Here is a 17,483-nt window from a genome sequence, read left to right as displayed (position 1 = left end):
TTGACAGGTTTCAGAACCATGCCTGAGTTTTGCTGTGTGCCACACAAGGAAAACATAAACTACTAAGAGAGTTATATTTATAGGGACCTCCCACATACACTCCTTCCCCTTTGCTCTGTGATTTGAGCATAAATTCAGACCTAGATGACTGCAAATTAGATATGTGATCCAGGGAAACCACATTTTATGTTAACCAGTAAAAGTATAACCATTCATTCTATCTGTAGTTGCTCAAGAGCACATAGGCTATTTGGCCAGGCTGACTTTTATTTAGGAATGTACTTTTCACACTATTTCATATTTTCAAAAGTTAGCAAAAATGCTTAAAGGATTCCAGCCCAACAGTTAGCCTAAGTACAATGCTGGAGAACCAGCATACCTTGCTCCAAATTGTTTTGCAAATATAAACTACCCAATGAACCAGTTTTTCTTTAAAGCAACGTACACTTTTCAGGGTCTGTGAGTATTGTCATAGTCCCGGAGATGCAAGCTTGAGGCTTCCTCAAGACTCATGCCAAAGCCCTCTCCATCCCACCCAGACACTTGGATATGTACATTGGGAGGTCAACAGTGGTGGGGCACGTTACGCAAAACCTGCATCATTCTGTTACTAGCTATTGCAGCTATGGACCCTAGCAGGCTTAAGGTCCCAGGTAAGTTTAAGAAGGATTTTAATAAAAAGGAGCAAAAATTTACTCAAAAAAACTAGCAGGTCTTAAGGTGCAAGACAGTTCAAAAACCCTTGGATCTTAACGAATCATTGTTCAGAAGATATTAGTACATCCAGTATGTCCAATGGACTAGCATATGCCTTTACAGTTTCATAGAGGACTGCAAATAAAGGTAATCTGGAAAACTGGTGCATTTAACAAACAATTACCTCAGGAAGGTAATAGTTTGCAAGGCAAGTTTGGTACTTCTTTAGCAGTAACCATTCAAGGTGTATCCTCAGATGTATTTTCATACTTCGCTACCTGGACTCCTATCATCCACCAAAATCAACAGTACTTGGTTGCATAAATATTCTTAAACCTTAAGAAAGTGGATTAAGAAGGCAAAGCTCTCTTGCATTATTCTAATTTTTCATAAAATAACCACCACATTAAGGGGAGGTGTAACAGCTATTTAAACTACCAAAGATCTAAGTCTAACAATGCTTTTCCCTTCCATACATCCCAGACAGCTAAAACAGAAGTCTGCTACCCTTCATTATTAAAGCTAATAAAGTTCCCCAGCATAAAAAAAAAAATACTCTTACGAAATTTATGCTGATCCCTACATTTGATATGTATATTTAATTTGATTTATCAAGAGTGACTGCAGCATTAGTCCTCTGATGTCTTTGTGTAATATTTATACAAAACCAAAGGTTACATCTTACTGTTAGAAGTACAGGAATGTACTTCTCCCATGCAGTTACTGTACATACTTCAGGCACACCTTATTACACAGCAAAAAGGAATGTATTTTAACAGTACTATCTGGTATGGCTTTTTCATCCCATTTTTCGTTTACACTGGGAGATGAGCGATTCATATCACTCCATCAGTTTGGATCCTCTAAGTAAAGGCTGACCTTCATAAGTGGATCTGCATTACCCAGGTTTACCCAGTTACTGAAAGGGACAGTCTCGCTATCTGAGCTTAATGCTGCTGCAGAAATCTCTGGATTCGGTTCCAGTCAGTTCAGGTCCCTGCTGCGACAGGAGTGGGTACAAGGCAAGCACTGGGAATCATCGGGGAGGAAACAGAGAGAGGACTACCCGTCTTGATTGTAGCTTGTGTTTAGATCACCTTTAAGCCAACTGTAAAATCACTACTGAAATATATAAGCTGCTTCCCTGTTCTGCTCCCACAAGTAGTACATCAGTAACTTGTACAACCCCCCCGTCTGCTAAGAAGTAAATTCAGTAACTACATCACACAGTAAGAAATACCTGGTAGAATTAAATTATCATTTCAGGAATTGTAGAATGGAGGAAATTTTAACCAAAAAGGCAAGCATAAAATAGCGTTGCCCACATTACCTGTGCCCTGAAAACCAAACCTGGTTTCTTCTTAACTCATGGATAACTGTGAGTAAGGAAACTCTGTAAAGTGTCTAGTCAGTTCTTCATTTATCTTAACGTAAAAGGAAAGGTTTGCAGTTCAAAGACTGAGGTGTGATGAAGCCAGCAAAGCTACAAGCCAAGTGACAGGAACTCATGGTTAGAGTCCATGCTCAGATAGGAATGTACCCAGAGCAGAGATGTTTTCCATTCCTAAAAGCAGTAGAAAAATCCTCTTTTTTTATTGAAGAAAAAAGCAGATGTTGTACAGTCACTGTCAAGGTTACAAGTATTACCCTGAACAGCCATTCTACCTGAACTACCCCTCCCTTCTTTCCAGACTGTTTTTCTCTACAGTGTTCTCTGCACTCTGGTCCAGATGAAATTGTTTAAAGCCATTTTTGAGGCTGTAGAGAGGTCCAGGACAGGCTATATTCCTTTCAGGACCAGAAAGTTTTTTCATGGCCTTATAACTCAAATGTCAATCACTGATACCTCTTTTTCCTCTCACCCTCCAAGTCGTCTTTAGGTTTTCCAGTACTTTTCAGCTAGTCCAAGTCATCCAGGAGATTATGAACAGCATTCCTATGACACCTTGAAATATTTTAGGCAACATTTTGACTGATTTAATTTTGTTGTGATTGAGGGGCCTATATATGTTAAAAGCTAAATTTTACAGCTGAGGAGGGGAAATTCTTATTACTAGTAATTTTCTTTATGAAATTTTAGGAAATTGGATTTTTACCTAAACCATGATACAACAAGATGTCCTTTAGCACTCATTCATGCAAAAAAGTCCTACTGCATTAGATGAGTTACCACCTAATGCTCAGAGCAGATCAAACTTATGCTATTAAAACTTTGTATTTACCACCAATGCGTGTATGCTCCTGTCTCATGATATAGTCTGTACACACATACACTATAAAGTCAGTAACTAAATTGCCACTTACTTCAATGATCATATTTTTGAATGAATCTGAACTGCACATTTGCTAAAAATACAGCATCTGAAGTAACTTGTAACAGATCAATATGCACCTCAATTAAACCTAATTTATTACAGACAAGTCAACAAAATATTCTGTGCAAGATACACATAACCCTACGTATATTCCCGACTCTGGATTTGAGGTACAAATATCTTTAGATGTGAATATATTTACTTTAACATTACTGCATCAACTAAATTTAAATGTGCTAGCATGCATTCCAGGAGTAAAAATGTTGTTCTTTTCCATTTTTATAAATACACATTTTGCAATGTACATTTATGAACTTCACAAATGTATTCAATACACTGTTTCCCCTTGTAAGGTAGGATGGATAAAAAAACCAGGAAGGAAATTTGTATCTACTACCTACTGATTAAGCACTGCTAAGTATTCATAGATGAATCAAGGGAGATGACCCTTTGGCCTGAAAAACTTAAATACTTAACATAAGGGTTAACTTGATGACAGAGACATTCTACTTTATTTTACACTCTATTAGAAGAGCTCCAAATTGCATTGTGCGACCTGCGAATCAGATAGGGATCAGAGGTCGTCACAGTGACAACTTTAAGAATTCATAGCTAGATCTGCATAACAAGATATTTTTAATAACTAACAGCAGCAGGCTGCATAGGCAGTGCAAAGCATACAATATACCACAGCAACATTCACCACTAGAAAAGAGAAAAACAACAAACCCAAACAAACCCCATCCCAAAACACACTAGCTGATTAGATACTTTTAACAAGAGTACTGTTTTGAGAGTTAGTTTTACAGTGTTTTGTTTTATATCAGTCTCACATCCTAGTAAGCCTTAAAAAACCTGGAAAGCTCTTTTAGCTGAAAAACGATTACAAAAGAGACATTTCACAAATAGAAATCATTATCACATGATGGTTACAATTAAAAAGGAGGGAACATAAGCACCTGTCTGACATTAAATATTTTGTGTTTACTTTTACAGTTATGGCTGACTTAGCTTTTTTCATAAATATTATCCAGACAAAAAAAAAATATTAAATGCTGTCTGGGCTACTACTTTGATGATACAAATGTTATTAAACCTTATTTAATATGAACACAATACATTGAATATACAATCTGAGAAAGGACATCTTCAGGTGTAATGCTGATTTCATTATCAAATATTCCTATATTTCTCTTAAGTTTTAGAAAACATACAATCAACATCAAGTTACTATTCAAATCTCAACATTAAACGCTTCTGGTTTTCAAAGGGCAACTTATTAAAAGTTACAGTTTTCATTTGTGTGCAAGTTAAAAGCATCACCTGAGGAAAAGATTTCTTTTACAAAGGTTTCTTTTGCTCTTTGGTATGAGTATGTTTTGGCAGATGTGAGTTCAGGCACGGTGACAGATCACCAAGGACAATTACTTACCCCCCAGAAAAAGCTCCTCTAAAATGAGGAAAAGAGGGGAAAAAATGAGGATGTGAGTACAAGAAAGCAGTCAGCTGGACTGGATTCTCTATAGCTACAGAAAGGAAAAAAATATACAGCCTTGATATTTTTTTTTTTTAATAAGAAGCCAAGTGAGACTTTTGTAAGCAGATACTAACTTAACTAAAACACAGACTTTAAAAAGAGCTGGTTATAAAGCTACAAAATGATTAGGTAGAAATAACTCATTACCAGTAATAAAATGCCAAGCTGCAGTTGAAGATACGGGGGCGGGGTGGGAGGTAGGGGGTTGGTGGAAATCAGCAGTAGTCTTGCAGCCAAGTAATTGGTAGAGCTCTTAGCTTAATTTATTACATATTAAAATTTTAATATTTTTATGTATTAAAATATTTTAAGACCAAATTATGACCAGAAAATATTTAACTTGTAAATATACATTCGTAACAATTTTCTGACATTATTCTTTCAGAAAATATCAGACCTGTATTGCAGTAAGGTTTGGGGACCAGATCAGAATCTGGACAACACAAGAACAGCCTTCTCCAAATCTAATTATTAATGGCATTATTGAATTCAACCAGATGTTTCACATGGATAAAATTAAGTACACGAAGAAATCAAGATCCAAGCGCATGCTTAGATTTGACAGAAGATAAGGAAAGGTGAAACAAAACGTAATGAAGACAGTTAATGAAAAACTATATAACCCTGGCTGTTAATACAACTTCAAATTAAAAATTCAAAATCTAATAGGCCTGTTAAACAATCACTCTGCTGACAGACAAATGAGAGGCATGTTTCTCATATCATATTGCCTACTAGCTCCTATCTGTTCAAGTTTTAGCCTGCCTGAGTAGTAAGCCTTTTATGGCTTCCCAAAGGCAATAACATAAGAGATAATATATATAAGAGATAAATATACTTTCAGTGTACAAAATATAGCTAGTGGTCTACATTTCTATTAAAAATGTGAGGACAAAGTATTATCCTAATGGATAATCCTTCAGGGAAATGATGTAAATCAAAGATAGCACACATGATTTAAAATATAGTACACATTTGCCCTCTCACAGCAAGATCATTTGCATCTAATCCGCTACAAATCTAACACTAAACAAGAAACAAAATCTGGTATTTTAAAAATAGAAAATAAACATCAACAAAACTATTTCTAAACAGAAAAAAATAATTAAAGGAACATTGTAGCTGTAAATTATTCCTACAGAAGAATTAAACCTCTGGAAACAGGAATTTCTATTTAAACACCAATCTCTGCCAATAATTACAACTGTACTTCCATAATAACTCACAGAGTCAAGAATTAACTCGAAGTGTCTGGTTTATTGCTGTTGTAGTAAGTTTACCTGGAAACAGACCGAAATGATGGCTGGTTTTGGATAAAGGTGGCACAGCAAAAAAATGTTGAGCATGCAGTATGCACTCCCTCTACTGGGCACTGAAATTATCCTGAGCAGGCATTCAGAGACAGAGGTATGTCCAAGCATCCAGGTACTGTGAACTAAAAGCCTTTTTACAGCTTCTGTCCTCTTCTCCTGGATTCAGCTAAGACTCAGATTCACAGAAAAATGGATTTCTAAACTCTTGTCTATACTCTCAAAATACATTCCCTATAGAAAACTGACACCCAATTCACATCCCAAACAAGTACTGGACTACAGTGAACACAACTTGCGTAAGCACACAAAAACTCATTGCCTTTGACCAATGCAAGTAAGACTGCCATTTTTTGCCAATCCCCCTCCCCTTTGAAAAAAATAACTGCTCAGGAAGAAATGTCTTTGTGATTTCTGATCTGTTTGGGGGCACAGGAACAGGAAGAAGGAATACACAGTTTCGGCAGCTGGGATGTATTAAGTTATAACATTTGCTGCAAGGGATTTGTTTCTAGACAAAGGATAACCTTTGTTGTTCTTTTCCCTCTCCTCCCACATCTCCCGAGAGGCAAGTGCAGAATAGTGCCATAGCCTACTTGTGTTGGCAGGGTTTAAGTGTTACATAAAAATGATGGCCTTCCTTGTAATTAAGGCTTTCTCGTGGTTTGAGTTCTTCACCATCAAGGAGGCAAAAAGAAAGAGGTGGTTGTATCTCATGTCACTATAAACCATTTTAAGGCAAAGTGTTCCACTGTATAAAGTTGTGCTTTCCTTCAAGTGACTTTGTAAAAGAGAAGTTCCATAAACCTACAAAAAGTTCTCCCGTAGTTTGCAAAGCAGTGGAGCTGTTCCATTTTTCAGCAAAGATAAAGGCAAAAAAGCTTCACAGGAAATAATTTGTGCAAATTTTCTAACATACTCTGATTGCCTAAGGATGCTGCCTTGCAGACCAGTGCTCTGTGATCTTGAAAATTAAGCAAAAACACAATTGAAAGCATGGAGGTAATAGCGAGGATTGCCAAACCCAGACACCTTCCTGCAGCAACCAAATGATTCTTCTGTGAAAGCAGACCAGGTAACCACCAACAACTTCTCAATGTAATTCACATCCAGCTACATTGCTGGTATAGACACATTGAACCACAGCATCAAGAATTACTCCAAATGCATACAACTTATTTGCATCTCAGCCATGTGCACATATAACTGCTCAGCTAAACAAGAGTACCAATGACACGTGGCAACAGTAAGGAACTCCAGGACCTTCCCCCTCTTAAGTGGCAATTTAAATCTCTACGGAATTGAGGGGATAGTAGTGTTCATAGTAATAAATCTCCAATTTATCTGTCTCTCACTAAACCCTTCCCTTGATCAGCTTTCTTGATCACAGCTTGAGAATGGGTAAAGCCTTTACTCCCCCCAGCCTCAGGTGGAACAGAAACAAAGCACAGGATAGAACGGATGAAAAGGGGGGAAATTAGCGACCACAGAAGCATGGAAAATGAGCACAAAGAAAAATCAGAAAGCCTGAGGAGAATGGGCAAGCCCAAGTCCCCAAGCCAAGTTTCCAAGCCCCTATCATTCTGTTTCATATTTGCTGAGAAAATAAAACCGCTTTCTCCCTGAATGTAAGGCTTGCCCATGGTGCAGGATCATAACTACACCCCAAATGAGTAAGTACACAAACAATTCACCTTCCTGTTCTCCACCTAACAATATAGCTGCCTCGTACTGCAGTCACTAGCTGCCAGGAAAACTGCTATCATATCCAAATGCATAGATGTCACAGACCAATGACAAATCAAACAATTTACGCAGGACCCTCTGCACTCAGACAATTTTATCTACATTCTCTCTCTGTACTTACTAAATGCTCCCCTTCATTTTTAAGCGTGCTCATCTCTACACATAAGCAGGTACAGCACTCACTGACTCCATGTGCTAACAAATAGTATCCTGTCGGGACAGGATGGCTCTGAGCCAGCGCTTTGAAGGACAGACTACCAGTACTTCTTCACTTGGATTTAATGGTACAGAAGATAGCAAAACTTTGGCATGGCAAGAACTATAGCTCCAATGACACAAGGATGTACATACAAAAGCAACAATACATAATACAGCTCTTCTTTAATTCAGCATTGCTGTTTGTGTGTAGTGTTTCATATGCTGACATGCAAATATTTGACAGACGGGGATTTAATAATCACAGTCTAAGAGATGCTGTTTATTTTGTTCCATCAGACTCATTTTACTGTGTTTTTATGTTTCAACAAAGTCATTTGGCCGGCAAATAAAAGGTAATATATACAGTATACAAAGCTCTCCATGTTCAGGTTATAAATTTAAAGTAACTCAGCAGTAACACTAAATTTGGGTATTTTCCACTGGAGAAAACCCTTAGGAATAATTATATATTGTTTTCAATGCTTAAGTTCATACTTCAATCTGCATTGCTGCATTCTGAATGTATTCTTTGTGAGCACTGTTACGTGTTTTCCTTCCCCCCCCCCTTCCCCCAACAATGGAATTTATTAGCTTTCAAACCTTATATAGATAGCATTGATCAATCTCCAGAAGTGGTAACAATAGCACTTTAAACACATGCACACACACAAAAAAAAAACAAACCAAGGCTGGAATGTCCTTTATATCTTGCAAGAAATATAGCAACCAATATTCCATGCAGAGGTGCAGCAAATGAAGTCCTGTCAAGCAAATGGCAGGAATGACAGCAGATGTCTGGATTCCTTCATAGCTGGTTGCATAAAGGTAGTGCACATATTTCACTGGAGAAAAAAAACCTCTGACAAGACAGTCTTTCAGTACTTTTCATTCAGAGTTGGCATTTTTGACTGGTGTGGTACATCAGTAGGTATTAAGATGATGAACCAAATTAATCTTGATACAGCTTCATTTGCACAATGAAAGCAAAGTCTACAACACTCAGTCATGGCTAAACAAGGCTACCACAATTTAGACCAAGGTATAATGTCCTTACCAAATTCTTCCAATCCAGTCTTAAGCCAGACTCTACTCTGGACCCTGACCCAAACCACTTATTTTCATGTCAAACTATACAGTAATTTCATTTGATCACAGCCAACAGAAATGAGTATTATGCAGCTCTGCTTTTTAGCTACATAAACAAGCCATAGACTCCTTTTTGGATCTGAATAAAGTATTTGATCTTTCAGCCTCTGTTTATTCACAAGTTTTACATATTTTAGAAAAACTGTCTTTGGCAGCTAATATTTGTGAAATACTTCAACACTTTGAAGTTCTATATAACAATTAACTCTCTTAAAATATCCTCAATCACATGACATGCTTAGTGTAGAGAGTAAGTGCTCCAAAGCAGAGACACTACTTTCCTGAATTGAGACACTAGCATAGTGTCGTAAAAGACAAAGTCGTAAAAGAACATGAGTAAATACCATGTTTACTGAAGCTGAGGACGTTACAGTGTTACAGATGAAGAAACTTCAGAGTAAACAGAATCTCAGCTTCACCACTTCTCCAGCCTAGACAACAACAGTGCTGCCTCTCATGAGTTTGTCTAATAGCCAGCCCCCTGGCATACTCTGCAATTGTTTAGTGCAACTTCCTTGAGTGAAGCTACAACCAGCTGAGTTGGTATCTTTTTCAATAAAACTTCTATAAAAAAACCCCACAACTTTCCCAGATTAATTAAGAGAAAGTGTATTTTTCGTATACAAGCTAAGCATTAGTTATGGTACCCTCTAGTAAAACAGAATTTTAACAAACTCACCACTTTTCTTTTTCTTGCTTTAAAGGAAATGTTCATTTCCTTGTATTTCTTCATAGCAGTCTCCAATTTATTCTTGAGATCAATGGCACATCTTAGTCGATCATCATTTATTCCTGCTCTGGTAAATAACTGCAAAGCAAGAAACCAACATTCTTATTCTTTTTTCTAGACATCTGAGCCAAAAAAATTTCAGTTTTCTTTCATAATCAATGGAACAACATTGTCACAAATTCCTTTATTTTACAAGTAACAATCAATGAAACCACTTATTTTCTCATCTAGAATATAAAAGCTAATAGCAACTACTGAAGACAAAGAATGAACAACTGGTATAAACATCTCCTGAGAGTGTCCTTCTATAAGCCAAATTCCATTCACAAGGCTCCTGAGCAGTAGTATCAACTGACAGAAAGGACACACAGTTTTTCTGATATAGACATGTCTGACAAAACCCAGCTGTTTCACTTTTATCCTTTGCAAATACACCCTGGTTTACTGCATCTAAAAAAAAAAAAAAAAAAAGAGGTATGACTGTAGGTAGCATACCTAAATCTAAGAGCAAAACAAGTTACATAGCTCCTGTAGCCTCCTTTTGTCCATCTCTATCAAAACAGAAATTTTTTCTGCTTGCACCAATGTTTCTTCAACCTTAGTTTCCTTTTTCATCTCCCTCAATACTTATTGTACCCCAGTCCTTGCTTCTCCATCTTTTTAAAAAAAATAATAATCAAAAAATCATCTATCCCACCTGAATCCAGGACTGCACAGAAGGCAAGAACTTATTTCTGACAAGTTTGTGAGCATCCATGACATTGTTTATTATGGCAGTATTATCTTCATTCTCATGCACTTTTACTTCTGCTCAAAACAGGGGGGGTGGGGGGAGGAGGGAAGAGTTAGTGCACAATGTTTATAGCATCTTTACTTCAGGAACTAAAGACAACAAGCGGAAAAAGTAGACATAAACCTTTCTAAAATATTTGAACTCTTCAGGGAAAGTTACAAACATCAGTATATTTGTCGTTCAGTGTTAATTATTCTACCATTATCCACATATTCAAAAAAATCAGAGACAAAAAGCTTTCTGTCCAGTGATGACAGGAGGAGTTATTAGGCCATCACTACTAAGGAATTGCCAAACAAACCACAGATTAGTGCAGTCTTACTATTTACATTACATGTTGTCCTAAGTTCAAATGATGTGGGCCTTACTTGTAATGGTTTCCATATACTCAATATAAAACAATCTCTGCCCCAGTGGCACTAGGGACTTGATTGTCAAAGCCAAGTATGCCAATACCCAAGTAAAAATGGTACTTTTCACCTGTTTGTCATTCATAAGCCCCACTGATACATTTCCAGTTCTGTTGCCTGCAAGCATGGAAGTAGATACCTGCCTTACTGGCTGTTTGCACATGAAATTCCATTAGGACAGTTATGTAAGAGACAGACTACCAAAACACAAACCATCCTAATTTTTCTAGAGGTAACTCACATTTGCAAATTCAAGTATAAAGCTATAATCATAATCCTTAAGACTTCCTAGCAAAACTACTTACTGCTTCTTGCAAGTTGTCAGTAGCAAAGAAATAAAGTTTAAGGCAAACTCAGTTGTAAGATTTTTAAATTAGCAGCTTATACCCTAGCTATAGACAGAAAGAAAGAGGCAAGTGGCAAAGCATATGAAAGAAAGTTACATATGGTAAACTTGTTTTTTTTTTAAACACAGGAAGTTTATCTTGTAGGTACTATGCAGTGCTATAATATGGTTATGACAACTAATACAAAAGTTCAGTCTTAAAAAGGTAATCAATAAAATCTGCTAATCACACAAGGACACCCAAACGTCAGAATGGTTACTAGAACATATAGAATAATAGAACAGAACTCCAAAATAAATCAAAGTGGTGTCCAGGAATCCCAAATCAAAATGGTGTCCAGAAACAGCAGCATTTAAGTTATAGAAAAAAACCCCACAACTACAAAGCATTTCAGACAAAGGCTGACTCCAGGTAGCTATATGTGAAAAGTTTTTCCAGATACCTGTGGAGATTTCAAGGTCTAGAGTATACTTATGTGAAATAAGCCCATGGTTCCTGACAAAAGTCTCGTAATCATCATCATTGAGAGCAGGGACACCAGACTGAGCTTTTGAGCATGTGTCTCCATCTAATTCTTTTTGCTCAGGCTTCTCCTGTTTCTCATCTAACTGTTTTTTATCAGTTCTAACACACTGAGAAACAGAAAGAACATCCTTGCTGCAGCATGGCTGTTCATCATCCATATATTCAAAACAGGACTGGTTAATTTCCATCTGAGAGGACAAGGGGGATGCAGGTCTATCCTCATTAGCAGAAATCTGTTTGCTGGGTTCCAGTTCCACATCATTCACAGTGAAGTCGAAAGGATCTGGCATCAGAAGGCAGAAAGAATTTTCCATCTCTGTCAGTGTGTCAGCAATCTCTTGGGACATTTCTATCAAGACACAATTATTTTAGAGTATTGTTAAGTACTTTAAAATGCTAATGTCTCCAAAGTAGACACAGATTTACAAAACAAATATGACTGGCAAAGTGGTAATCCATTTATCCAGTCATCAGTGATAATCTAGCCACACAGATCTCTCTGCTACAGAAACTGTCCTTGTAAAAGTGAAAATATTTTTATTAAGCAGGAAGTCTAGAATTTCTTGAGTAAGGAATTTAGAACCAGTGTTCCTCCTTTCCCCATCCTCTCTAAAATTTCATTATACAAAGATGACACGAGTATTTCATGGAATTTGAAGGAGAACAAGTTTCAATGAGAATATTCTTAGCGGTGTTGGTGGGTATTCAATCTACAGCCATGAATGTTATAGTTGCTTATAGGTGTAGCTGTGAATACATGCTATTGCTCAAAGAGATGCTACCAGTAAGTGACTTTAAGAAGGTTAAATCTCTTTAAAATTCCATCCTCACACATGAAAACATTTCCAGCATGTAGAATAAATGCAAACACAATTGAACACATTGCGTATACCAAAGTAATTAAATAACCCTTTGTAGCTGCAACATAATATATACTTACTATCTCTGTTGTTCTTTCGTGTTACAGAAATGTTTGCTGTGTACATATTGCTTAGGGATTCAGTCTCCAGTTAAACATACTTTTTAGCAGCAGTATGATACTTTTCATAGGTATCCTACAATGCAGCCAGGATTCCTGTGCAGACCAGTCCCTATAGTTCTGGAACACTGTAACTGTATACACTATACAATTAAGGTCATCAGCCAGCAATGTATTGAGAAGTCTGTACCTAGTCAATGACACAGAAATTAAGCCATGGCTCTAAAAAGTCTTATGATATGCTTGCTTGAGGCTATGCTTCATACTTTACTGAATTACAGACCAGACCTTTACTTGCTAGCATTTTTTTTTTTTTTAATCTCTCCATACTATGTGAGCTCACAGGACTGTTGCTTTTCACCTGAAGAATGTCAGGGGAGACCGAGACAGAGGGTCAAGCTCTAACAAATGTACCACCCTCTGCGGTCAGCTATTATTTAGATATCTGTTCTCTTAGAATTTGTTTTATATAACCTTAAAACCCCTTGCTTTCAATACAAAACAACAACAAAAAACACTAAGAAAACTAAAGCAACTTACCTTCCATTTCTTTTTCAGCTCTTTTGGCTTTTTCTTTGTAAATGTTATCCAATCGTTTTTGCTTCTCTTCTTCCCTCCTCCTTTCAGCCACAGTTCTGGCATGCACATCTTGAAAATCGACCTAAGGAGGAAGTGAAGAAAAAAAGTGTAACATTCCTTGTAAGAAATATATAGAAAATCCATTTCCCAAGATCCTTATCTGTGGTGAAAAAATCCTCTAACATCAGCGATCAGCCAGAAGCTCAGCAGTACTTCCTTTTATCTCTTCTCCTCCTAGAATCAATAACTACAGTAATTCTGAACAGAGTTTTTACTTCTACTAATAAGGGGCTGCTGAGAATCAATGGCTTTCAGAAAGGAATCGTAAGGTAGAAAAACAAAACGCTTAGATTTCCACATCTAAGTTGCAGGAATAAACTAGGCTTTGGGAGGCCTCTATCACAGCATTTGAGACTCAGGGCTGGGGGAATGGGCAGGAGGAGACTACACAGGGTAAGTATTCAGATTACATGAAATCACACTAGGCCCACTATTATTAAAGGAAATTGAGGAACATCTGTAAGCACTGTTACCACAAGCATACATATCACTTACTGAAGAACTTTGTAAGCAAGGAAAGTGGAAAAGACGACATTCAAAGTCATTTAAAAAGTCCAAATACTGACTTTTACAGTTACATTTGTTAGATTTGGGGATTGATAGAAAGGTTATCATTCAGCCTCACCTTCTTATGACTAAAATATAAACATAAATGAGTGATTCAAAAAGCTGTTTCTTAAAATATTTGCAATAGGGTTATTTTTAGTTTGTTCTTAGAAGGGCTTGAAAAGGTAAATATTTTTCACTTTTATTTTAAGGAAAGGAGACTTGATTATGTTATTGCATAAAGAAACGCCTTCAAAGAAGACAAAAACCAGTATTTCCTTTTGATTGTTACCACATACAGTCCAGTAACTTCAATACAGAATACACGGAGTGCTGAGCAAGCCTGTAATTTGCTGCTAATAAAGTCCACAGACTCTCCGTGTATGTCTGCATTACAAGCACCCATTGGATGCTTGTCATTATTGCCACTACTAGATGATCAAGCTTGTCAACATACAGTAACAGTTCTGAGATACTGACATCCTACACCAATGTTCTGGAGCTACACACAAGTAAAACAATGAAGTTCAGTCTCACTTATGAGGCAGAAGCTCTCACAACATTAAGATCACTCTACACAGGACAAATAAGTTTCACTTTCTAGCTAGTCCTAGATCTCTCCCGTAATACGTACACAGACTTACCTATGGGTCAAGCAAACCAAGTGCATCCTACAACTGAAGTTTGCATATTTTCTGCACAATCAAGAATTTTGTTAGTCTTATCTCAAAGTTGCAGGAACTTTTTCATACTTGTTCTGCATTAAGCAATTAGGGAACTCCATTAAACGCTATGGAAGTTAAAAAACAAATGCTTGACTTGGGCTTAACCACATGCTGAAGTTAAACTTCTTGCTGTATAAATGCTCTGACTGCAGAATAATCCCTACAGTATGCAATAAGTGTTAAGGATTTTACAAGCATTATTTATGCAAACACTTTAAAGACAAATGGTTTTTTATATAAAAGCCTCTAGGAGCAAAATGACACTTCACCTCTCACAGAAAACTGGCATGGAGAGTCTCCATCTTTTTTTAGGAAGAGGCACACCACACTCACCGTGCTTTTTCTTTTTAGTGGGGAAAAGGGGGGGCAGAAGGAAGGTAGGACAAAGAACTAGTTTCACAACCTATAGCAGCACGCAGATCACCATAGTGAGCTTCTTTGCTCTTCAGGATCCGATTTATTTTTTATTTTTTTTAAGAAGTTCGCACAGCTGTCTGCACAGTAGCAAAAGAAAAAGATCCTCCTAAAGAGCAATATCACCCACAAAAACAGAACAAAGATTCAGAACTCAGGAACCACAGCTGCTGTTTCTAGGCAGTCAGACTGGACTTGCACAAAAAACTAGAGATAGCTAGAGCTTCCTAAATCACAACTTCTGCCACATACCAGAATACCTACAGCAGATTTATTTGCCCATTCTTTCCCCTTCTCTGTCCCAAAAGGGACCAGCCATGTGCTGCTCTGCTGCATTGTTTCATGCCTCAGCACTTGTCCAGGTGCCCTTCTTACATTTATGAAATCATCATGGTTTGCATTGGATAAGGAGAGGTAGATATCTATCACAAATCAAATCTACAGCATGCACAAAGCACAAATTGTCCAAAACAGGGCACACTGGCCTCCCATAGAAGCCTCACAAAGTCAAGAGTCTCAGGGCCTGAGTTATACATGTCTGCATGGATTCATTTGCCATCTGGTGTCAGCACTAACTCACAAACTTGGTCAGAAAACACCTAACCTCATTTAGGTGATATGGATTGGGACCAGCATTGCTGTTCTGCTTTTGTATGGGTGCAGGCTGTATGAGCCTTTTACCATTGGTCTGTAGTTACGGAACTGGATGTTTTGAGGTGCAAACAATTGTTCTTGATTTAAAGGGTGTAAGCAGCAGGCCTAGGAAATTACTGTAACTTTAGCAAAAATACTGGAATACAGCAGTAACACTCTACACTGATCTGTTTAAAATCCTGTTCACTCCAGTTCCAGTTCACTCTATAATTCCATCTCTGCATTCTTCAGACAAAGATACTACAATATGACTCAGTTTCCCAAATTACACAAACATTTGGAAATATGTGAAATCTTTTTTCTTTCTTCTTTTTTTAAACTTTGAGACAGGAGTTCAAAGAGAACTGTTTTCAGATGTAATAACATATAACTTGTTCTTAAAGTCAAACGTTCACACTGGTACACGCTTTGTACCTACTAATATGGAACTACTAACATTAAAGCAATGGGTAGCTCTCCAGGTTTACACCCTAGAAGTTCAGCAGTTGTCATCTTCTGACAAACTGTTTGTAATGTTATTTTGGTGATAATAAAAAAAAAAAAAGACAACAAAGCCCAAAACCCAACAAGCACAAACTACACACAGAGCCAACACTCCTCTCAAGTTGCCCTATCCTAGAGTGCCAAACTTGTAATACAGAACCAGCAGATGTACTTTACTACTAGAAAGTACAAATATCTCATCAAATCTTTTGGTTGTTTCTCACACTTCAACTATTAACCTGGCAAAAGGCCATTTGGGTCAGCTGGCTCGCCTCAACTCTTTAAGTACATGAGTTGTCAAACAACATAGGATTGTTTCTATTGGTACTAATATTTCCTGAAGTACTCAAATTCAGCTGCTCTAGAAAATAGTACAGCCAACCTTGCTGGGTAGCTCGGTATCACAAAAATACCAAGTGATCAGTTACCAGTTGTAACTGGGGAGCAGCCATTAACCACTGGAGCACAGACAGACATGCTAAACTTCACCAGAACTGCTGTACACTTGCATGTTCAGTTTGGTAAGACTGTATTGTGTTAAAGTCCCCTCTTCTCAGTCTTGCGTATCTCCTTGTCACTTTCATTTAGCGTTCGTTATTGAACAAGACAAAGGAGAATTCAAAAACTATCACCTTTTATGAGCAGATGCCAAAACTTGCATAGAAAAAGAACTAAGTACAATAAATAACGTAGGGTACACTACAGCTTAGCACAGAACAGAACAACAGAAATATATCATGTATCACTAATGCTTTTTGATCTGCTGTTAGGAACGCTGAACATTTGTTTTTCTGAAGAGAAAGAGAATCAATACATTTATTGAAAGCCTGGTATGATCACTGTAGACTGTGAACGCTAGAACTGTGTTCCCAACTTCATTGTCTGTGCCTCAGAAGAGATACTAAAGCAGAAGAATGTCCCAAACACAGTAACTTGAAGCCTAGAAAGGAGATCTAAAAGCAAGTGTTTGCATACAAGAAACTTCTCTGTAATGAAGCTTCTTGTATGACGCACCAACACTGCAGCTGAGCGGGGCTAGCACCTGCACTTTCTGTCTCTGCTGTACAGCAAAAGGATGCTAGAACTAGATCAGCTCAGTACAGAAATCAGGCTAGTTTAAACTAGCACAGAAAGACTCAATAGCTTATTATCCTCAGTTTAAGGTATAACCATTATTTCCCTTCTAAAAAGGGGCCAAACTTCAGGGCTTCAGGTAGGATTCCATGGGTAAAAGCCTATTGGTGAGTAAACAGTTTTTGCACCCAGAGCAAAGGCTAGTTGAGCCCAGCT

The 17,483-nt window shown here is 37.4% G+C and overlaps 1 protein-coding gene across 2 annotated transcripts in view; it reads right to left on the bottom strand.

The window, feature by feature from the left end:
* Positions 1-17,483, bottom strand: part of UVSSA (UV stimulated scaffold protein A) — a 58,490-nt gene that overhangs the window by 40,001 nt on the left and 1,006 nt on the right. For both annotated transcript variants that reach the window (XM_055795433.1, XM_055795434.1), the window contains exons 3-6: positions 13,273-13,393; positions 11,671-12,102; positions 10,376-10,485; positions 9,628-9,756 (exon numbers count right to left, since the gene is read on the bottom strand). In XM_055795433.1, the coding sequence (XP_055651408.1) occupies positions 9,628-9,756; positions 10,376-10,485; positions 11,671-12,102; positions 13,273-13,393 (792 nt within the window). The remainder of the gene's footprint in view (positions 1-9,627; positions 9,757-10,375; positions 10,486-11,670; positions 12,103-13,272; positions 13,394-17,483) is intronic.

The sequence above is a fragment of the Falco peregrinus genome, chromosome 2, assembly GCF_023634155.1.
Source record: "Falco peregrinus isolate bFalPer1 chromosome 2, bFalPer1.pri, whole genome shotgun sequence".
In the NCBI taxonomy this organism is placed as follows: Eukaryota; Metazoa; Chordata; class Aves; order Falconiformes; family Falconidae; genus Falco; species Falco peregrinus.
This window is presented reverse-complemented; position numbering and strand designations above follow the sequence as displayed.